We start from the raw sequence: 23,884 nt of genomic DNA on the forward strand, positions 1-23,884 counted from the left end.
ACCACTGGATCACCAGGGAATTACCAGAAATTATTCTGTTACTTCCTTGTTTACAATAATAGTTTCCAATTATAGTTAGAAGAAAACATAAACTCCTTTTGCTACCTCAAGAGTCCACACTGCATTTGCGATCCCTTTCTCTGGCCTGTCCACACTTTTCCCTACCATCCTTTGGCTGCTCTGATCTTTCTATTCTGGTAGTAGCCCAAATCCAACTGCACCCTAGTCCTTTCCCCTTGATATTGTTTTTCAAACTGTGTAGTGAGATGTCTGGCCTTTGTCTAGTCTCCTGGGAAATAACCTAAACCCTCGAAATTTCCTGAGTATTAAGAGTGTTGTATTATTCCTGGTGAGCTCACTGGACTGAACCTGATAGTTTATTCTAACGAGATGGTGAGTCAGCAAAACAGAAAGTCCAATCATGTGCCAAGGGGATTGAGGATTTGAGCTTTTTGTGGTCAGCTTGACTCAGGAAGAGAGAGGGGCTGGAGAAGGAGTTCAATCACTATGTGGTCCACAATCAGTCAAGGCTACATAATGAAAGCTCAGTAGAAAGTATGGCCATTGCAACTTGGGTGTGCTCCCTGGTTGACAATACTCCATGCATGACACCTGTCTTAATGACTGTTATTTTTCATCAAAGCCTAGACAGTGGTTGGCTCATGGCCAACAGTTAATGGTTGTTAGATGGATGTAAGAATAAGCTGCATGTGTGCTGATTCATAATCCCGAGACTGCTTGGATTATAAATGTTAGTTTATTTACTGATAATTGTACATATACCTTATCTGTGTCAGATTACTTATGTCTCTAATATCAAAGTCCTCTAAGCCTGATCATTAATAGTAATTGTAATTAAAAGGTCTGGGATAATTATATAAGAACCTTGTGTTTTATAGTATGAAAGGGTTGATTTAGAGCCAAGCATCAGGGAGACTGGGGAGAAAAATGAATGATCCTGTGAACCAGCGTGGCAGTAATGTGCCTGGCTGTTTCCCGTCAAGCTTGTGTAAACAGTTATGTGATCAAGGAAAGCTCTCCATGAGTCTAGAGATATGTAAGTTTCACTTTCCCTTAAGCTGAGAAGACTTCTAATAATGGTAGGATGTGCCAAGAAGACCTAACTTCCAATGTCCCCACCTCACCTCCCTCCTTGGCCTAGCCCACTCTCCCCCACATGGGGATCAAAGGGGACAAGATTAACCACTGAAGAAACTATTACCCAATAGTCACTGATGATAACTCCCAGTCCATCTGAGGTAAAAGATTAAAGTCCCTCTTTGATATGTATAACTGAGTCACTTTGCTGTACACCTGAAACTATCACATGTTAATTAACTATTACTCCAATATTAATTTTTTTCAAAGTCTCTCTTTAATTAAACTAAGATGCCAAAAATCTGAAAAACTTCCACTAGAAGGTCTTGATTAAGAATTCTTTGAAGTTGAACAGAAAATGTCTGGAGTCACCCAACATTTTTGGGTTGAATCCAAGTCACAATCAGAACCCAGAGGGCAGATGGGAGTCACAGACACTGTGGCTCTCAGCCACTGAGGGTGCTGGAATCATTATACTGGGCCCGACTCAACGAAGGGGGAAAGTCCCTGGGGGCCATTCCCCTTTTCTCCATACTCTACTCCACCTCCCTCCCAGGCCCCAAATCCAAGAAGAAGGAAATTCTGGAAAATTTAATTCCCCATGCTGTTAAGAATGAGTAATCTGGGGCCTCCCTGGTGGTCCAGTGGTTAGGATTCTGTGCTTTGCAACCTGTGCAGTGAGGCCAAAAAAAAAAAAAGTAATCCTTTTAGGAAGAGGAAATAATAACACTCGGGTGACTCCAGACATTTTCTGTTCACTTGAGCTTTGGTTTTCCGTAAGATTCTGCTTCAGTTTGATTCTCCGCACTTTGCTATGGAGGCCCCAGATAGTCTGTCTTCTTTCTACTTGTTTGTCCCATTCTCAGTCTTTGCTCTGACAGTAGAGGGTTATGTCCTTTAACTAGTTAGTTTATTTCTGCTTTGGGGCTTGTAGGCACAAGATTCCTGCCGCTTGGGAATCTTTCTTAGTCCTCGAGTCTCAGAAGACCCATCACTTCCTTCAGGAAGCCTTCCTTAACTTTACCATCTAATTTTCTATCTAAAGTAGCCCACCTCAGCTCCCACCCATTCCTCTCTATAATATCATCCTGTTTATTTCCTTCATGGCACAACAGACTGCACATATCAACACATTAAAGGTGATAAATTTCTTGAGAATGAATGAATAAGTAAATATATGAATGAAAGATTGAGTAAAGGAAGCTGGGAGCTGAGTTCTATGCTATTTTATACAGTGATTAACAGAGCATTGGGTTCATACTTAGTTTCAATAAATACTTAAAACATCTAAATTTTATGTTTAGAAGCTGCGTTAAAGATGAGACAATTTTAAAAAAAAGTATGAATGAAAACTCTATTTTCCTTAAACAACAACAAAAATCACTTTAACTTGCTAGACCACACTATTTCACTGTGAAATGGGGATTAGTATATTTCTTATGAGAAAGCAAGGATACTGAATAAATAAAAGTGTTTTACAAACTATAATAAAAGATATGCAAACCCACTCAAAGTCTTAGTTTTTGGAATACCAAAACACTGAAAAGCTGTAATTTTTCTAAGATTAATACAGGCAGGTATTAGTAGCACTTGTTTCCTGACTCGCAGTCTGGTGCTTTTAGTTAAAACTGCTCAAATGTTATCATGTCAACAGCACCAAAAATAAAACACATGCACATTAATAAACCAGTTTTCCAACTCAGCAAATCACCAAGTTCAATGTTTCAGATTTTTTCTAGAACGTGTCCATCATGACACCTTGTTTACTGTAGGAACTGCAGTAATAGAATTTTGAACTTTTAAAGTATCTTTTAAATTTTTCAGCCAAGTTTTACAATTGGATGGCCGAATTACATAAAGTCCAAAATACTGCCATTTATGTCATAATTTTAAATGCCTGACTCAATTCCAGGATCCTTTATCCTGGTTCTCAAAGGATGTTTTACAGATTTTGGGGGGCAATCTCTGTTACATTTTGAGTCTACAAAATTAATATTGTTTCATAATAAGATATTATTTGTCATTTTCCCTCTCGTTCTCTCAGTAGTGTAGATAATGCTTTCTAGAGCCTCCATGATCTGTGATTCCAGCATTGAATACAGAGGCAGATGGTGAAGATCTAGCTACCTTCTAGGAGCCAGACATTAGATTTGCAAAAACATTAAAAAATACCACACTTCTCAATAAACTTTATTTTACATTGGAAACAACAGATAGTGATCATTCCTGAAACATGTTTTTCATATTAACCTATAATTGACTTGTTCCTTTTTTAATATGTTAATAAATACATTTAAAAAAATCTCAGTTTAATCTCTAATGCCACACATATTGATAGATATAACCCAGATGAGCAAAAGCACTTTTCTGTCCTCAATAATTTTTGTGTGTCTAAATGCATCCTGAGTCCAAAAAGCTGGAAAGCACTGCTCTCCTCACTGAACCTGAACTTTGAGATCCACTTGGTCCAATGCTTACCTGCTCATCTGGGACCTTAAACCTTAGGCCACACCCAATAACAAAGTACTGACGCCTTGTTTATTGTAGGGACACTTGAACCAGGCCAGGCCCAGATACATCCTTGTCCTTCATCCTCCTTCATCCTAGATCATCCTGAATGTAGGCCTGTGGAGCTTTACTGCATGCTCTGGAAATCCTGGGGGTGGGTTAGAAACGGATCTTCTGTCTTACTTCCTCCATCTCTGACCTCCATTTCTGGCTCCCTGCCCCTCTTACCTCCCAGTATGTCCCGTTGTCCTTGCCCCAGATCCACAGTGAAAGTGCAAGTCCAAGTCACTCAGTCGTGTCCGATTCTTTGTGACCCCATGGACTTTACAGTCCACAGAATTCTCCAGGCCAGAATACTGGAGTGGGGAGCCTTTCCCTTCTCCAGGGGATTTTCCCAACCCCAGGATCAAACCCAGGTCTCCCACATTGTGGGTGGATTCTTTACCAGCTGAGCTACAAGGGAAGCCCAAGAATACTGGAGTGGGTAGCCTATCCCTTCTCCAGCGGATTGCAGGTGGATTCTTTACCAACTGAGCTATTAGGGAATCCCCAGATCCACAGTATCTGATGTCAATTCCAGTCTTGGGCTGAATGTGTCATCCGATGTTAAAGCAGCTGGTTCTCTGCCTGTCACTTTCTCACACTTACTTGTTGGTTGGGAGCCATGTGGCAGCACTTAGTGCTCCTGAGACTGGCCCCTGCCCCATGGTTACATGCAGCAAGTTACTGAAGCAATAGTCGAATGAGGGAGACACATGCTCCGGGGGGTGAAGACATGTCCAGGGGAACCCCAGGGGAGACTCTCCTGTGACCAGAAGGAAGGAGGATAGTATTCCTCCAGGTGGTGCTGTAGTAGAGGTGGCCTGGGCCTGGGTTTCCCTACCTGGTTCTGAGACCAGGGAACTGGTGGTTGTGGTGGGTCTCTGCCCTGTAAAGGACCAGGCCCCCCTCAGGCACTGTGACCCCCTGGGCCCCTCTAAACGATGGACAGATATGGAGGGGGCTGTCATCGGATCCCAGCCTGAAGAAGGGCCTCAGGGGCCCAGAGAAGGGTGAACGGGGACATGTGTAGATGTGTGACCTGTCCTTCATGTTATAGAAGGACACATCTCCAGCTTCACAGTCCAGGAAGACGCCCACCCGGTGAATACGCTCTTTCAGGGGGAGAATCTTCTCTGGGGAGGAGAGGGCAAGGTATTGGTTCTCAAACATCTCCAGGGTCCAGAAGCCACTCTGAGGAACCAGGAGGGCCTCCCCCTTTCTCTCAACATTGTCTCTACAAACCCCCACAGCCCACACCATCACGTTTTCGACATCCACCTCCCAGAAATGTCTCCCTAAGGAGTAGCTCTCCAGGCCCAGGACACAAGGCCGACAGTCGAATCTCTCTGGGTTGTCAGGCACGCTCTGCCTGGAAGGGCCCCTTCTCACACTTCTCTGGTCCTCTGACAGGAAGAGCTCAGGATGAGCAGTGTCTGGGTCCAGGACCACATCAGCTGCAGGGGAAATCTCAGGTTTAGGCCTGGGGTCTCACAAGACTGTGATATCCTGAGACCAGGACCTGACTCTGGGTCCCCTGAGAGATCTCAGAAAGCATGAGGAGGATCCCTTGGGTAACAGCCTTTCCCATGAAAGCCCCTTGACCCCAGATCCCAGGTAGCTCACAGATAGAATTAAATTACTGAGTCTGCACTTCTCTCTCTTGAGTGGCAGGAGTGCTGCCTCAGGTAGAGGAGGACTGGGGCTCTAAGAAATACAGAAAGTTCAGCCAATGAGCTGAAATGAATGGCTCCCACTTTCTCTCAAAGTTCTCAGATCTGTCAGCTTTTTCTATTCAAGATATATGATCTCTGGGGCTCAAGTTAGAATAAAGTTCCCCAGTTGGCTTAAACTAGCAAAGAGAGTCCATCCTCTTCCCCTCCCCCAATTAAGCAAGTAAGGCCGATTTTTCCCTATACAGATAAGGGTGATAAAGGGTCCCTACACGGTCCTCTGTGTCCTACTGGTTTAACCCACTGACAACTGATTTAAATGACTAACAAGAGCCCCCTTCAGAAGCTAAAAAAGGAAGATAATGTCCCCCAAAGTCATCCTGCTGCCTGAGAAGTAAGTATGGCAAAAGGTAGGGGAAACTATATCCATCCATTTTGCTTTAATAACATGGGTGTGTTGACTACAGTTACGACCTGTCTGGATATAAGAAATGTTTCAGACCCCTAACATTCTGCAGCTGTCTCTGCAGTTACTTTTTGGCAGTTACTATTAGTCAGTCTACATCTAATACAAAACAACTGTGTTAAAATGATTTTCTTCTTTCTCCAAATTGATATGTCTGATGGTGATGATTTTGAAATTTGAAAGAGGAAACGTCTGAGTGCTGTGGGATCCAGCAAAGGCTGAATTCTTTGATGCTCTTGAGCAGAAGGTGACAAATTATAAAACTCAAAAGTGCTTACTAGGACCAGGTCACTGGACCCTGTACTTTCCCTCTTGCCCACATCCCCTCCCCTATACACAGAATATCAGTGCTCTCTTGGAGCAGGAAGGTATTTCTGGCCTCTACACACCCCTGAGCCAGGCCTGGGAACTTCATTGCCTTTCCCACACATAGCTCTTCCACTGTGTAGTCTATATACCAGTGAGTGACTTCCCTCACTCACTATGTATGGTAGACCTTTGGTGATCATGGATGCTGCTGCTGCTGCTGCTAAGTCGCTTCAGTCGTGTTCGACTCTGTGCAACCCCATAGACGGCAGCCCACTAGGCTCCCCTGTCCCTGGAATTCTCCAAGCAAGAATACTGGAGTGGGTTGCCATTTCCTTCTCCAGTGCATGAAAGTGAAAAGTGAAAGTGAAGTCACTCTGTCGTGTCCGACTTGTAGCGACCCCATGGACTCTAGGCCACCAGACTCCTCTGTCCATGGGATTTTCCAGGCAAGGGTACTGGAGTGGAGTGCCACTGCCTTCTCCGGATCATGGATTAAATTATTCTAAAAAAGAAAGTATGGTCAGGAGTAAACTATAGAATTGGTTAAGCCCTGTGGAGTGTCTCTGACAGCAGAGGTAGAATCCAGCACTGGGTGGGATCCTGCTAGTGCACTAACCCAGGCTCCTGCTTCCCCAGCCAGCTTTGGGCCCCCTTGCTCCTCTAATGTGTCGTGTTGGCTGCCTGGTGGGGAGAAAGCTCAGGATCTCAGGGAATGTTAGAGGCGCTCACCCGCATGTAAGAGGCTTCTTCTCCATCCTGCAATGGGACAGGCAGAGAGATGAGCTTCATGAAATAATGGCTAACAGAGAAGAATACAAATCATGCAGGGAGTAGTTCAGGAAATGCTAAACTTACGCAATTCTTCTTGAAGTTGCTCTGAAAAGGAAAAAGAAACAAATGAATGTCTTTAAGAGAAGAACTAAGAAACTCTGAGTTTGTCTTAAATAATGAAAAGTTGATCTTTTCTGTGAATACCACCACCCTCCTCCCTCACTGCCTAGGGAACTGACAAGATACCAGAAATGATATATGATCAGGTGGCTAGATACTATCAGTACTTATTTAGATTTGCTTTTGTCCAACAACATAGGGTTACACGTAGCCAGGTGAATGGATGCAGCATTTGCAGAGTGGAAGAAAGTCAGGTCTGAGGGATTCATTAATAGGATGTGAGAGTTCCAAGCCCTTGTTGCTGCTCTTATTTATGCCCACTCTGTTTCCCAGGCTTTTAGCTGGCCGAGTTGTGTGACAGTGAACTGTCCTCCTACTCTTTTACCTTTTGTTTGGCATTCTTTCTCTTTTTCCACACGTTCTTTCCCCAGTTCCTTACGTGTAATTTCTTTCTCTTCATTATCAGCTTCTTTTTGCATGGACAGAATCTTTTTTCCCAGCTGGAGTTTCTTGATGAGATAGATGCTCCCAGCAATGAGGAGAGGCAGAGTGGGCAGGATGACCGCCAGGGCCACCATCCAGGGAGATGTTCTGGGAATAAAGGATTCTGAAAAGGGAGCCCCAAAATCCTATTTAGTGAGAAAAAGAAGCTCCAGAATCAGAGCCCCTCAGGGCACAGATCTAAAGAGCTCTCTCAGGTCCCTGCTCCACCAGCTTCTCTCTGAGAAACCCTAGCTAGGGAAAGAAACTTCGACTTTGCACGGGCTCACCCCACAGTGATTGCCAGGATTGGGGGCTCAGCAGACAAAAAAGCTAGTAACACCTTGAGTCACCATGAGTGGGACAAGGCTGACTAAAAGCTAACCAGCCCTATAGAATCAGCATAGCCACTGTGTGATATAAGCCACCATCCCTTCTTGCCTGGAACATTACAATACCCTCCTCCGTGCTTCTGTCCATACCTTCTGCCCTTCTGCTGTCTGTCCTCAGCACAGCAGCCTAAGTGAGATCATGTTATTTCTTTGTTCAAAACCTTGCAATGTTTCCTATCTTATTGAGACTAAAAGCCAAAGTTCATTTATGGCCTACACTGGCCCATACGATCCAGACCCATGGCCTCTCTGGATTTGTCTCCTCCAACTCTTCCTGGCCTCAATTCATTCCAATCTCATCTGTGTCTTAGGGGGTCTTTGAAAACTGCCAGATAAACTCCTGCCTCAGGAGTTTAAATATAATATTTTTCTACAATACTTATCACTGTCTCATACAGTCCGCAGTTTAATTACTTCACTCCTTGTTTTAATTAATGATTTCACTTATTGTCCTCTGCTGTTCTAGAATGTGAGACCCACAAGGGCAGGCATCTTCTTGTATTTTGTTCACTGATTTATCTTCGATTTCGAGAACAGTACCTTGAACATAAGAGATACTTGTTTAGTACTTCTTTAATGCATTCATGAATGTCTATAGACAGACTTTCTTCAGCACTGTCCCTTGGGAAATCTCATGGGGAGGAAGGGAGGGCTTCAGCCGACACCACCCACCCACACCACCGTCTATTGTTTTAGGACTGTTCTAAATGTTTGAAAATTGCTGCAGGATAAGGACCATGATCAAACAACTACCAGATTTACCCTTAAAGAGGCTTCCTACCCCTGTGTTCTGAGACAATTTGATTTTCCTCTTATGACAAGGAGAGGCCTCAGCTCAGCTGTAGCTTCCAGATCTTCAGGGCTGAGGATCCTTCTACCCCATGGCCCTACCTCCTCATCCCCCTGCTGGGCCCCAATCTGTCTGCTGAGCATCCTGCCTCCATGAACTGAGCCTCTGGAAAAAGAAAGAAAGAAAGAAAGAAAGAAAGAAAGAAAGAAATGAGCCTCCAGAGAGCAGGGAACTAACCTGGAATGAAAATCACAGTTTCCTTCTCCTGGTTGAGCAGGGTGTTGCTGACAGAGCAGGACATGCTCCTCATCGAATGGTCCCTGATGATCACAGCCGTGGTGACCAGAAAGAGCCCGTCTGCACTCACAGTGTAAGACTCTTCCAGGGGGGGCATGGTCTTACCATGAGGGTCCCTCCACACAGCTTGGGGCTTTGGGTACCACCCTGCAGATACACACTCCAGCCGGATGCCTCCATCCTCGAGGCCCTTCATTTCAATAACGGGTTTAGAGCCCAGGCCTGGGGAGAGAGACCAGCACTTAGCGACAGAGGTAATGAATGGTGTCTTAGCCAAAGTGTCTTAGGAAAGCAGCTTAGTGATGAAGAGGCAAGGGAGCAAGAGGCTGGTGTCCAGAAAATACGATTAGGCACATTCCACACACTCTATTCTGTGAAGGGAGAAACAGGGAGGGATGGAAGAAGGAAGGAAGAAGACAGTAAGGAGAAAAGGAAGGAAGAAAACCTCAGTTTTGGAGAATACCAGGAGGCCAACATGTGCAAAAAAAAATGTGAGATCTCTGAGGGGAAATGCTTACATTGCACTCTTCTTCGGGCTCTCCCTATGGACTCCATCACAGGAGCAAGCATCTATCTGCCTCCTAATAAATGTTTGTTGACTGACTCATTCAGCTAGAGATTTTAATTTTCTCACTTCTGGGTGGGTGTGTCCACTCTGATCAGAAACAAATAGGTCTGGGCTTTCACTTTCTGCCTTGAGAGGACTTCTCAGCAGCTTTGGCTTCTTGAAGTTTTAAGCTCAATATAATAAGGACAGAAAACTGCCAGGCTGGCAGAATTTTAAGAAACTTTTTGACTTCAAGGCACTGTCTCCCTTCTCCTGGTTTAGGGCTTCACATCGCCACAGCTATGTGATAATCTAAAAGAGGTGTTGGTTTTTAGGAGAATTGACAGAGCTAGCATGCAAAGCCAGGCCTTACGCCCCAATTCAGAGATATTTACCTTCCACAAATTATACCAAAGACAAAATTAAACCTCACTTAAGTCTTACTGATTCTTCCTCAATTTGATCTTTTCAAGATGGAAAATAAAAACAACTAGTTGCGGATTGAAAGCCTGGCACAGAAACTCTGAAGCAGGATAAGATTTAAAAGAACTCAACAACTTGGGAAGAAATCCTACAAAACGTTTCAGGGGGGTTCAGTAAAGGCAAGTATGAGACAACAGATCTAAGGACAAAACCAGCCAGTCAATTAACCAAACCAAAAAACAGTAAAGCCAACAAAAAATTGTACAGTGACTCAATTCAGAGTGGGATAGCCCAGGCCAGAGTCATGTTTACCATAATTTGCCTAGCTCTCTTTCCCTCTGCCAAGGTGAACCATAAAGTTCCAAGCAGGTCTGTATGAAGTAGAGCCCCCCAGACTCATGAAGGATATACTTCATGTGTCAGAAATAGATTTTTTTGTTGATTTAACCTACTAAGATTTGAGGGCTGCTTAGACAGGAGCATAAGCTCAACAATCCTGACTAAAGCATATGTCAAAGATGATTAAAAGCATGGACTGGTAAGAGGCTCATGGGGAAAGGTGAAAAATAAAATAGATCTCAGGCTTAGAATAGAGATAGCTCAGGTATGATGTGATGACCACTTACAGCTTTATGGAGCAGATTCATTTATTCCATCAATAATATTTACTGAGCATCTGTTATGCTCCAGGTTCAGTTCTAAAGATGTGGATACAGCAAGAACAAAAGAGAAAACAACCCTTTATGAAAACTACATTTTAGTGGAAGAGACACAATAATTTGGATAAATAAGTAAAATGCATATTCTGTAAGATGGTGAGATGTCCCAAGGAAAAAAGCAGGGAAGGGAGAGGAAATGAAAAACATCAAGAATGGTGTTTGATCCTCACAGTCATGGAAAATAACTTACTAGAAAGGAAAAAATAGACTGAAGTCACATGTAAAAAACTTCTCTTTGGACTTAATGAAAAAGGTGTGGAGCATCCTATATGATTGTGAGAGTGTATATTGGTACAAACACTTTGCAAAACAAATGTGTAGTATCTATTAATGATGAAGATAAATATTTCTCATTATACAGCACTTTTACTCCTAGGAACCTGTCTCAGCTGGGGATTTTGAGAAATGGCATGTTATGGATTGAACTGTGTCCCTGCAAAATTTTTATGCTGAATCCCTAATCTCCAGTCCCTTAGAACATGCCTGTATTTGGAGACAGGGCTTTTAAAGAGGTAATTAAGTCAATGTGAGGCTGTTAGGGTGGGCCCTGATACAATCTGCTAGAGTCCTTATAAAAAGATTAGGACACTCAGAGATACAAGAAATGTACACCCATAGAGCAAAGGCCACATTAGGACCCAGACAGAAGACCAGGTGAGGATCCAGCAAGGCTGTGAAAAAGCAATCTCACAAAATGAAAGCACGCACTTATCACTATCAGGTGCACGATGGCCTCATCGTAAGATCTGCCTTCTTGAAAATAACAGCAGTAGAAGCCGTTTTCGTGGGCGGTGACGTTGTGTATGATCAGCCCCACACTCCCCTCGCTGATGGCTTCACTCACAAAAGTTGTTCTTCCCCGGTATTGCTCCATCTGCTCGTCTGTTCTCTCCCGCCTGCCCTTGTACACGAACACCGCAGGGGAAAACTGCGCCCGGAACCACCGCACCTCCATATCCTCAGCGTTTTTCTCAGGTGACAGGTGGCAGCGTAACATGACGTTTTCTCCCACCACAGCCAGGACTGGATAAGCTGGTCCCAGGACATTAAACTGGACTGTTACACAAAGCGGTAGAATCAGACAAGGGCACCAGCCGTCAACTGTCTGAGACAGCAAAGGAACTGGGTGTTCCAGGGGACAGACATGTTCTCTCTAAGGCCACAGGGACTTCCTGGGCTGAGGATTTTGGGGGCCAAGGGATATGGCTGGTCGGTAATAAACAAAACAAAACAAAACAAAAAACACCTAGTAGGAGTGTCTAGCAGGGGGTACTAATGCTTCATGAACAACACATTGAGAAGCCTACGATGATCACCCCTCATGAACCCTGAGCTCACAGAGGTTTTCTTCTGTTTCCCAAACCAGTGCAGTGCCTGCGGTATAGGTTATAAACTCTAGCTATCCAGTGTGATCTAGCTAGTCCCAATTGGCATGTGCTGTAATGTAAAAGACACACAATTTTGAAAATTTTGAATAAGAAAGTTAAACATCTCATTGTTCATATTTTACATTAATTAAAAATTTAAATAATAATACTTTGGTTATTTGGAGTTAAAATGTTTTATGAAAGTTTGTTTCATCGGTTGGTTTCCTTTTCCTTTTTAACATGTAGCTACTAAGGATTTTTAAGTTATATATACAGCTTGGCTTTCTGGCTCTCACTGGATTGCTACTAGAGTGTGCCTGGGATCCATCTGATGACTGTGATCCATTTGATGACTGTGCGCAGAATGAAAGGGTGAGTAAGCACAACTGCAGCCCCTCTTTACAGACTTCTTTAAGCCCTTTGCAGACTTAAGTGTTGATTTTCCTTTCTGAGGAGTTGATAGGAGTTAGTGGCTACACCCCTACCTGAGACCGGTGCAAAGGAGCTGAGCAGGTGGAAGAAGAGAAGGAAGCCTGGCAGGGAAAAATACAGAGAAGCAACTGGCTCCATAAGCATCCAAGAAGAGTCACCCGAAGAGGCAGCGACGGGAGACCTAGAAAGACGTGGAGAATCAGCTAAGGAGACTTGGCACCGTAGTTCTGATCTAGGTCATACTTTCCTGTAACCCATGTTGGTATCATCAGCGCCCCAGTTTCTCTCTTGGGCCGCCCCCTTCGACTCCCGGTTTAGGTATTTCCCTATAGATTGATCCTTTAAACACTGCATGGAATGTCAACAATACAGCGATCTGGAAGGCAGTTTTCCCCTCTCCTCGGCTCACTTTTCCAGCCAGAGTTGAGTTTCTTCAGATGTCACTTGATACTCTTCCAAACCCTCCCTCCGTTTTCTTCCAGAGATTCAGGCTAGAGGCCAAAATAAGTCCACCCTCGCCCCCGGAAGCCTCCCTTCCCGGGGTCCCCCCTTTCCCCTTATTGGGTTTTGTTCCTCCCATCTACCTCCTCCCACCCTCTGCCCCACCCCGAGCGGTCGCGCATCCCCTCTCCTTCTTACCTTCTAGAATGAACTTCTGCGTTTTCTTTTCTCCTCCCTCCGCTCAAATAATGATTTTCTGGCTGTCCCTCTTCCCTCTAAACAGGCCCAGGGGCATATTCACCACCCTTCGGAAAGCGGAGAAAAAAACATTTCTTCACCTCCCGTTAGTGGCGGGGTGGGGCTTGCGAGCCCCGGTCCCGGTCCACCTGGTGATCACAAAGTCACAATATTTTCAATGAATTATTCAGAGCCGGCTGTGGGTCAGCCAGCCAATGGCATCCTTGAGCTTGCTTTCTCCCTAGATACTGGGCAGAACACACAGAAACAGTACAGGAATTGAAACCTTACAGCTGTGCAGAGCCTTTTAATAATTTTTTTCTTTTTGTACAGAAGCGTGACACTTTTCTTTTTCTTTTGAAGCCTTGAGATTTCCCCAAGGATTTTGGCATTGCTTGTAATCACCAGAAGAGGCCTCCCCATTTGTGTGTGTATGTGTGTGTGTGTGTTTAGTGGTTGGGGTGTGGGCAGGTGATGATGTCAGCAAAGCACATCTCAATTTCACATATTTCTTAGTGCTGGATAGATGGGATGGAGCCCTGTTGCCACATGACAACCAACTGATTAATGTACCCTTTATGTCATTTTTCTTTTAGTTGGCTTTCTCTTATTTATTTTCAAACTTGCAATTTCCTGGGATTACATCTCAAACAGACAACCTGACGCAAAGTTCTGGGCTCAGAGTCAGCTTTGGGGGAACCTGATCTAAGAGATGAGATCGGTAGAAATTTCACCAGACGTCATCAACAGGGAAAATCACCTTTTCTGCAAAGGGATACTTACATACATACCTGAGTCTAGTAACTGAATGAAGAACTACAGATTAAATTTCCAAAAAGAGTCACTCCTGTTGAGAGTCACAGGAATGAATTTCCAATCATGGAGGCCCTTAGCATACACAGAACAGAGGCCTCTTTAAGAGAGAGCAAGGCCATGGCTATGTGTGCTAGGCTGAAGAGTTCACACCATAATCTTTATAGCCTCTGATTATGACACATTACATGGCAAAAAGAGACTTTACAGGTTGGAATTACAGTTATGCCTCTTAAAGTAGAGAGATTATCCTGGATACATAGGAAGATTATCTTGGATTATCTGGATGGACACAATCTAATTACATAAATTCTTTAAAAATGGAAAGAAGCAGGAGAGTCAAAGAGATTCAGTGGAAGAAGATCCAGGATGGATTCCAAGATGGAGAGGGATTCAATCTGCCATTACTACTTTGAAGATGGAGGAAGAGGACCAGGAGGTAGCGAATGTGAGATCCTCCAGAAGAAGGAAAGAGCCCTAGGCTGACAGCCAGCAAGAAATGACCACCTCAGTCCTACAACTGCAAGAAACTAAATTCTGCCAACAATTTGAATGAGCAAGGAAACAGATTCTTTGCTAGCACCTCCAGAAAGGCATACAGTCTGCAGCCACCTTGATTTTAGCCCAGTGAGACCCATGCTGGTCTTTTGGCCTACAAAAATATGAGATAATAAATTTATTTTTGTTTTAGGTCACAAAACTTGTGGCAATTTATTACGGCAACAATAGAAAACTAATACAAGGAGGATTTTGTGAAAATATTATGAGATGAATTGTAAAACTTGTGGTAAGTTAACTGTAGGGACTTAAAACCTAGAAAAGATTCAGTTAAAGAGTGAGGATTATTAACACGTTTATTTAACAAATGTAACTTGACAACCACATGTCAGATAGAGGGGATACATTGGTGAACAAAATAGTGATGATGATGAAGAATACCTTCTGCCTGGTACCCGTCAGCTGAAAGGAACATCCATTAACATCAATAACTGATCAGGTGTGGAAATATCCCTTTGCTAGAAATGGACTCTGTTGTGTGATTAAAAATACCACTACAGTTCATCTGGTTTCATTCCTCCCAAATTCTTGTTCTACAGACAATCTTTAAGTATTAAGTTAGGCTTTCTAGACATCTTGAGCATAGGAGGATTGGTTCTGGCTCCAGGATTGCACATCACATCAGTAGGGGGAGGAGAGAAGCGGGGCCCACATGCCCGTTAGTAGTTAAGACTTTAGCCTTTAGTCCTTTTGCACTTCTGTATATTCATTCTCTGGATCAAGTCACCCTGCCGAGCCAACCCAATGAAGTGCTGGACCTATAGCTGTGACAATCGATCCTGAAGGAACCAAGTGGGGTGGGGCTCCCATAGGCACTTACAGTGATCTTTAACCTGGGGTGCCCTGGGAAGGAATGCTCAGGGCTGCACATGGACCCTCCCTCACAGGGGCAATTGGGCTGGGAAAAAGGCTAGGGGTAGAGGGTGGGTAGGTGGGGGAGAGGAGCCCCAACAGCACTGACTATTTGATGAATTATGAATTATATAACTTGCTTAACTTGGCCCTGCCTCAGTTTCCACACTCCTGAAATGAGGCTGTGACACAGGGTTGTTATGAGGAGTGAAACATTTAAAGCTTTTAGCACAACACCCAGTATATTGTAAATCATCTGTAAATGTTTTATTATTCAATGCCCAGCCATCATTTACTAGCTGAGTGACCTCTAGGAAGAGAGACAATAAAGCAGTATCAAACTCAAATGTCCATATGAAATAAATAACTGTATTAATATTAGTAGAGTGCTTCACGCTGTATGTGCCTTTAGCATTTTATGGTTGCGATTTGTTGCTGCTGTTAGGGAAGAGACCCTCAGCTGCAGGCTGGGCAGGGAGAAGCAAGGATGTGACTTCAGCCTGAGGCTCTCCATTCTCTTCAGCTGAGGTCAGGACCACTGGGGTTTCCAGAGAAAGGTCAGGCACTAGGTCAGGAACACCAGGACTCCCTCCTCCTGTTGACACTGGGCAAATGGTCAAGGTAGTGGGCTCCAAGGTCAAAATCCTGAAAACAGGCCACAGAGGCCTGGAGAAGGAGGTGTGTGGGAAGGTGTAGATATGAGATCCAGCCACAGTGTTGTAGAAGGAGACTTCACCAGTCTCATAGTCCAGGAAAACCCCCACTTTTTCAGGAGGGCTGGCAACTGTCAGTTTGGTCCGGGGCTCAGTGAGAGCCGGGTAGTCATTCTCATCAGACAGCCCTATAGTTCAGAAGTCATTCTCCGGGCTCATTTTAATCCAGCATTTTCTCTCCACGTCCTCCTTGCACACCCCCACATGCCACTGTTTCCTGTCCCCGATCTCCTCCTCCCAGTGATGTCTCCCTGACGTGAAGCTCTTGCAGCCAAGCACACAGTAGTGCCAACCAAATCACTTGGGGCTGTCTGGCAGATTTCAGCATTCCTCTGCCCGCTGCAGGCTCCTCTGGTCATCAGACACGAGCAGGATGGGGTTCACTGTGTTGGAATCCGAAAGCACATCCTCTGCAGAAATTTTGGGGGGCTGAATGGTGGGTGAACCATTGTTCCTAGATCTCAGAGCCTCAGCCCTCAAGCCCTGGGTTTGATTGAGGGAGCCCAAGTCCAGGGCTGGGTGCCCACAGCCTGCCCTGAATGTGACCCTCTCAGCAACACCAGAGGAAAGCCCTAAGGGGCTTGTGTTCAGTAGGAAAGGGGAAAGTAATGAGCGTTAGAGTCTGCTTAACCAACATCTAGAGCTGGCTCCTTCCAGCTACGTTTTTCCTGTTTCTCTCCCTGAAGTGACTCTGCCCACCTGTACTTCATAGGCATAGATGCTTGCTAAGTCGCTTCAGTAGTGTCCAACTCTTTGTGACCCAGTGGACTGTACCTGCCAGGCTCCCCTGTCCATGGGATTCTCCAGGTAAGAATACTGGAGTGGTTTGCCGTACCCTCTTGCTGGGAATCTTCCTGACTCAGGGATCAAACCCACATCTCTTACATCTCCTGTACTAGCAGGTGGATTCTTTACTACTAGTGCCACCTGGGAAGCTCGTGCTCCATAGGCATACAGGTTTAAATTTCAATCCTTGTGCTACCACTCATGAAGTGAATGTCTTTTCTCTTTTTTCCATTGGCCCAAGCTGTATAATATTTTAAGCCTCAATTTTCTTATCTGAAAAATGGGGCTTAAAAAATACTAATCTTTAGGGTAGAAGATAACACACATTGGGTATTTGGTTTAGGGCCAGGCATGGAGGAAGTCCCTGATGTTTTAATAGCTGTCAGTCTTTTTCTGGGCTAAGGGGCATTATGTTGAGGGCTTCATGTGCTCCCAGACACACTCTCCATGTTCTTCTACCCTTTTCTGGACCCTGGAATCTGTCCTCTTTGGACAGTGGCACTGGGCTCCCTTGCCTCTGGTCACCTGTTGGGTTTGGTCAGTGGGAGGCACTAGCTGAAGATTGGAAGGAGCGAGAACAGAGGCAAGACATTTATTTCCTCCTCCACTTCTTCTCTGCCAGCTTCAGGGAGTGATGCTTGACCAAGGGGATGACTCATCTCAGGATGCCCTCTCTGTGAGCTACAGCTTCCTGTGGGCCAAACACTCTCCTCCCCATCTCTTCAGGCCCAGCATGGTGACAGCACCCAAGTGTTGTGAACCCTTGGGGACTGAATAGTTCTTTGTCAATTTCCCTTTGCTCTCTTTCTCCCCTTTGTAAATAGTTGATTCTTTATGCCCTCTTCAACCACCCATTTTGAATAAAGTGTCTCTTTTTTGCTGGCTTTTTGACCAAGTACACATTCATTAACTCATTTAGTCTTTACCTCAACTCTCACATAAATAGGAACTACAATCATTGTCTACAAGTGAGGAGACTGAAGCTCAAAACATCAAATAACTTGAGGACACCCAGTGGCAAGAGCTGGCATATAGACCTTGGGAAAGGACATGACCTTTGAGCATTGCTTTCTTTCCTTGGTCACGTGGCTTCTGCACTCTCGCTGCAATATTAGTTCACCCTGCCTGTCCTTCCCCTCACCGCCACCATTGATGCCTCTTCCTTCCCATAAAGATCTGTGGAAGCCCAGGAGAGCAATTCTCACCAGTTCTCTGGGCATACAGTGGAAGGCTGCTGGAGACTGAGATCTCCAATCAGAACTCCCCCAGTCACAGGAGCTGGCTGTCCCAGAATCTCAAGACGTGGAAAAGAAAAAGGGAATATGGTCCCTCGGGTTTTCGTCCTAGGCGATGTACACTGATTCACTCACCAGCTTGGAAGAGGACCTTCTTCCACTCTGAAAGAAAGGAGACACAAAAAGGAATGCTCATGAATTCTGATCTTTCCCTCACCCATTCTCCTCACTGAGCCTTTTCTGTATCCCTTTTTTCAGTCTCTTCCTTTATCTATAGCTTGGGTAAATCAGGCATAAAACCTCTCAAAAATGGTGGATTTTCTTCACTCTATTGTGCTGGGGCTGCAGGTGACATGGCCAGGCTATACTAGGCTGTGTGTGTGTGTGGGTATGTATGTCGGCAGGGCAGGAAGTGATTAAACTGCCCAGACACTATATCTGAAGGTCCTCTCTGAGGCTGTAGAAAAGCAGGGGTGGTACTCCCCACAGAAAATGAGCCTCTGGGTTAGATCTGAGTATTCCTACTGCAAATGCCAGTGGGTCACGCAGCAGGGAAAAGGTTTAAATGTTTATCTACCTGTGCCAGAAAACTCAGAGAACATCCAGGTCACTCATCTGGATAGGTTTGAGACTTCTCCCCACCTACAATGGAAGAAAGGTACAGACGTCATCTGAACTCTTGTCATTTCTGAGTCCTTTCTTTTTACTTTTGCCTCATCTCGCCTTCTTTCTGACCACTCCACCCTTCTTACCTTCTGCCTCTGCCTGTTCAACTCTCATCTCCCCTCTCTTCTTTAGGGAAGGAGACTGAAGGCCCCTTTCTCTATTAAAAAAGGAAACACTCTCTATTCTCCCTACCAACTACTTCCCCTTCTCCAGTCACCCATATTTCTTCTCCTGGGAAAAAGGATCCAGAACATTCCTTCTTCCCAGGGCAGAGTTAGGGGTTGAGGAACCCAGCTGGAAAATATATGGGCAGAGACAGTCTTCTATGTGAATTCAGAGATGTCAGAGCCACTTATGAGTCATGTACTGGACCTTTCTCCACTCTGCAATGGAAGAAAAGTGGTGAGTCATTAAGTGGTAAGTCATAGGAAGATGAGCATAGGTCCCTGGGGGAATCAGAACTTACCAAGCTCATACTGAAGCATTTCTGGAAAAGAAGCAGAAAAAAACAAAACAACAACAACAACAAAAAAAACAGTACTGTTACTGGGGTGGAAGGAGGAGGACCTCTAGAAAATAAATCTTAAAGATGACCAAGTGCTGAGTTGGGTGCGAGAGGTGGGGATGGGGTGAGGTGATCCAGCTCCCTCCTGCAAAGCATGGGCCTTAGACTCCCTCTCCAGGTCAGCTACCTTTTATTCTTTGTTCTTGCTTGTTTTCTGCCCAAGTTGCTTCTTTTTCCTTTTTCGCTCTTTCTTTCTCCGTGAACAGAGCCTCTTTTTCCTTCCTCTGTAGCCACAGGAAGTAACCAGCTCCAGCGAGAAGCAGCAGACAGACCGTCAGGGTCCCTGCAAAGGCAGCGATCCAGCGCTGGGCCCTCCTGAAGAAGGGTTCTGCAATGGGATCCAGTCTTAGCTTCTCACCCTCAGGACAGGGTTCATGGAGTTCATCTCCTGATAGTAAAATCTTTCTCTTCCTAGGTTCTCAGAGACCTTTAGGTAAGACTTCGGCAAGCCCTGCTAAGGTTTTTATAGATACAGTAATAACATAATACCAGAACTTGTCTTGAAATTTCTGTCTCTCACATGTAAATCTGTTACTTAAGCATCATAATCAAGTTTTTTTTCTACTTAGAATTTATAATAGGTTACATCCACATGGTTCCACTATCAAATAAGAGCACATAAAACATTATCCAAGTCTCCGGTCCACTCACACAAATTTTAATACACATTTTTCTAGTGAGTGAGGTTGGACACTCTTTCATGTGTTATTCCTTTTCTGTGAACTAATAATTCATCCTTTGCTCTTTTTTCTACTGTTTTGTACTATATTTTAATGGGATTAGCATTTCCTCTAAATTATAAGTTGTACATGGACCCACCCGCCCCCAACTTTGTCATTCGTCTTTACTTAAGGATCCGATCTTCGTCACTTCTCTCCAGTTCCCATTGCCTGTCACCATTCTTGGCACATAGGAAATGCTCAGTAAATCCTTGTGACATAAACAGGGGAAAACAAAAACAAAAAAAAACCCCTAGTTCCATTAAAGGCTCTGGAACTCAGCTCAATGACTCACTTTCACTGTATACCACAGAGAAGCACACATCCCCCTTTCGTTTCTTTTTTTTTTTTAAGTTATTAAATTTTTTTTTTACTTTTCTTTTTTTAATATGGCTATACTAGATTTTAATTGGTTAATGTTTAAATTGTCATTTTGTCTAATTTTCTATAGATTAAATTTTACATATGTCTCTTTTAAGGAATTTTTAAAATCTGGGGTATAATTGACTTACTTATATTATAATAGTTCCAGGTGTTCACATCCTTTTTCTTCCAACAGCCATGGCTCCTCACAGTATACCTGCAACTAAGCAGGGTACTAACCTGCGATGGAAATCCGGGCTGTCTTTTCCTGGTTGAGGAGGGGATTTCTGATGATAAAAGATACCCCTTCTCCAGAGCCGCCTTTCATGATTAGAGATGATGTGACTGCATACAGGCACGCTCCATCTGCAGCCAGAGGTGCTGTCACAGCTGGCATGTTCTGGGCCTCAGCATCTCTCCACTGAATCTGGGGCTGGGGATACCAGCTGATGGACTCGCATCCCCAGTGGATCCCCCCATTCTCATGGCCCATCACTTGAATGTGAAGGTCAGAGCCCAGTGCTGTAGAAGGGATGAATGAGCCTCAGTTCTTGGGAGCATCCTGTATCGGTGAGGGTCTCAACAGGAATTGGATGGCACACTCAGATAATTAAACTCGAGTTTTCTAAGAAGCTGTTTGCAAAAGGGTGGTCATAATGAGGAGAAAACTATGTGGAACAGAGCAGTACTCCAGGGCCAGGAACAATGGAGTGTTACCACCCACCCCTAAACCCAAAGGGTAGTGAAGAGGGAGCTGTTTTGAAGACCTAAAGTGGGAGAGTCATGTAGAGAGAGCTTTCGTAAGAGGAGCTGTGATCTTCTGGAAGGGCATGGAGCCAGCTAGAGGTGGTCCTGCAGTGAATAAGACAGGGGCATAAGTACCCTGACCCCTCTCTCTTCCTCCTTCTACCTTCTGCTATGGCTCCCCATGGACCAAACCCAGCCAGAAGCTACATGGCAAGATAAAGAGATATGCCCTGAGAAAGAGATATGCAGCGCTTGACATGGACTATGAGTCCAGTCTTGGTGTTCTCCTGTGGAACACAAGCAATTTCATGGAATATCAGCATCAGAGGGCCCTTTGTCACTACGACAGGTGAAGACAAAAGACCAACAACAATCATGTTTGAAGACAGAGAAAAATACAAGCACTGTCCCAAACATAACCTTGACCAAACATTCCCCTGTCCTGACTGAGTGACGCCACTCCTTTACCAGTCCCAGATTAGCCTCACTCTAGTCTTATGAAGTTTATGAAGTTATCCACCCACAGAAATATACCTCCTCTCCTCTGACAGCATCCCATCCAAAGCAAAGCCCATTTCCATAAAGCTTGCCCTAAATCTCCTACCAGAAGCCCAGAGCCTATACCTAGTCTCCTCTATCACCCTCTTCCTGAGACCCCCATGTTCCCACAGGGCATGCACTGCTTCTTCTGCAACAAGGATTGAAGTCAATTGGTTCAATTGCAAGTGTGCTCTTAGGGGGTGTGGTTTGGAGAAGTGACAGCACAGATGCTGCCCTTAAAGGTCAGCCTCCCAGGGCTCATGGAGGTGAGTACCTGGAGGGGCCCCCAGAAGCCACCTGAACCCAGACAATCATGCACCATCTCCAAGGAGATGTTTTCCTATCCTTCCCATCCTGACCTTCCAATTCCCAGCTTAGACCCTGGCAGTTGGCAGGAGGGAGCTCTTTACTTGGCAAGATAGCGTACAGGAAGGGGTCTTCCTGGATGAAGACCTGCTTCTTTCCTGAGGCTCTCAGAGAAACGAAGTCAGAAGACAGAGGAGGCAGTTCCCAATGATCAGCCAAGAGCTCTGAGAGGTGGATTTGGAGCAGAAACTCTGCATCTGCTCCTAGGTCCCAAGAGGAACACACTCAGAACCGAACCTGAAGGCTCACCTGCAACCTTCAGCTCCAATAAGGCTTTCTCATAGAAGTTGCCATTTTGGAAATAACACAGGTAGTTTCCACTGTCAGAGGCTCTAACGTTGTGTATTCGGAGCAAGGAGTGAGCAGCTGGTCGGAGATGAAGCAGATAAGGAGGTGAAATGGAAGAGTCTAGGGACAAAGCCATTTTCATCACTGCTGCAATCAGAGAGATGCCAGAAAGAGTCAGACAGAAATACCACCTGGAAGAAGATGGAGAATTCTGTGTGAGAACCTCGGCCTCCCCAGGGCCGACTCAGGGAGAAACACAGGATCAGTAGTGTGAGGACCCATAATCTTCCTCTGCCAAAATGTCTGCTTGGGAGTCTCTTCACCTTTGAGTTCCTACATGGAATATCTCCCGTAAAAATATGCATGTTAAGTGTACAGACAGTAACCCTAGCCCATCAAGAAATCCTTGGCTCTACTGAGTATGTTCAGAATCTCTATACTTACCCACACTTCCTCAGCTATGTCAGGTCCAAGCCTCCACCATCACACCCTGATTAATATAGGACTCTCCTCTCTGGGTCCTCCGATTCTGCTTGTGTTCCCTACAGTCTCAATACAACATCCAGAACATTCCTTGAGTCACATCCTGTCACTCCTCTGCTCAGCACCTTCTGCAGGCTCCCATTTCATTCTGAGTAGATGCTGAAGTCCTTCCAATGGCTGGCCTGGCCCTTCTGGAGCTGCATGCCTCACTTCCTCTCCAGGCACACTGTCCTTCCTACTGTTCCTTGGACAGAACACAACAGAAGACCTTGACCTTGACTCTTCTCTCTGCCTGGAACCCTCTTCCCCATACATCCACAAGCTCACTCTCTCGCCTCCTTCAAGTCTATCCTTTAAAGTCAGTTCCTCTATGAGACCCTCTCTGATCACAGAATTATGGCAAACTGTTCCCATCCCCCTCAACGTCTCTTTTTCCCATTGCATTTTCACCAGTGAACATATCATACATTTATCGTCTGTCTCCAGCTGCTAGAATGTAAGTTCCACAAAACAATGATATTGGTCTATTTTGTTTCCTGATGTGTAAGACACCTGCGGTGGTGGTTCACATGAAACCCTCAGTGAATATTTGTTGAGTTAGTGAATGGATGAGGGCTTACATATTAAACCATCAATACTCACTAGCATTTTAGTTCAGTTTAGATGATGAGAATAGTTGGGTGTCATCCAACGAATGAGAGGAGGGGAGGTGGAGAGTTTATGGAGATAAGCATTTTTCTGCATAATGATAATGCTCTTTTGGCCTGGCTTAGAGAGCAGAGCCTGGCCTCCTGTGCTTCCAGTGGGGACTTAGTTGTATTAAAGCATTTATTCTCATTTTTCAATAAAGTGGTTTCAAAGAGCAAGCCTATCCTGGACATGCAAGTGTTGCAACTTGGTAAGTCTTTAGCGAACCTTTTCATAACTGTTCTGGGAATTCCCTGGTGGTCCAGTGGTTAGGACTCTGCATTTTCACTGCCAGCTTTGATCCCTGGTTGAGGAACTAATCTCATGCATGACCAAAAAAAAAAAGTTCTTTGGGGGGAAACATTTGTTCTTTAGTGGGAGAAACATCTCTGGA

At 44.8% G+C, this 23,884-nt stretch overlaps 2 protein-coding genes across 6 annotated transcripts; both read right to left on the reverse strand.

The window, feature by feature from the left end:
* Window positions 1-3,271: 3,271 nt before the first annotated feature.
* Window positions 3,272-13,289, reverse strand: LOC138426075 (butyrophilin subfamily 2 member A2-like). Of its 5 annotated transcripts, XM_069564745.1 has the most exons (9): window positions 13,071-13,289; window positions 12,485-12,612; window positions 11,341-11,688; window positions 8,884-9,165; window positions 7,370-7,591; window positions 6,949-6,969; window positions 6,823-6,849; window positions 4,927-5,102; window positions 3,272-3,754 (listed from the first exon to the last, which is right to left on the reverse strand). In XM_069564745.1, exons 2-9 carry the CDS (start codon window positions 12,573-12,575, stop codon window positions 3,734-3,736), a joined length of 1,188 nt encoding a protein of 395 aa, XP_069420846.1. In that variant the 5' UTR covers window positions 12,576-12,612; window positions 13,071-13,289; the 3' UTR covers window positions 3,272-3,733. The 5 variants fall into 5 exon arrangements, with proteins under 5 accessions (XP_069420846.1, XP_069420845.1, XP_069420844.1 ...); XM_069564744.1 differs by lacking the exon at window positions 3,272-3,754 and having other exon boundaries at window positions 4,404-5,102; window positions 7,424-7,591; XM_069564743.1 differs by lacking the exon at window positions 3,272-3,754 and having other exon boundaries at window positions 4,404-5,102.
* A 2,295-nt stretch (window positions 13,290-15,584) lies between these two features.
* Window positions 15,585-23,047, reverse strand: BTN3A3 (butyrophilin subfamily 3 member A3). Its single transcript, XM_069564287.1, is given in 8 exon segments — window positions 15,585-16,580; window positions 18,202-18,228; window positions 19,085-19,115; window positions 19,199-19,219; window positions 19,425-19,625; window positions 20,620-20,901; window positions 22,282-22,511; window positions 22,765-23,047. Coding segments are annotated over 7 exon segments (1,575 nt in total). The 5' UTR covers window positions 22,463-22,511; window positions 22,765-23,047; the 3' UTR covers window positions 15,585-15,748.
* Window positions 23,048-23,884: the final 837 nt, after the last annotated feature.

Source organism: Ovis canadensis, chromosome 20 (genome assembly GCF_042477335.2).
Source record: "Ovis canadensis isolate MfBH-ARS-UI-01 breed Bighorn chromosome 20, ARS-UI_OviCan_v2, whole genome shotgun sequence".
NCBI lineage: Eukaryota > Metazoa > Chordata > Mammalia > Artiodactyla > Bovidae > Ovis > Ovis canadensis.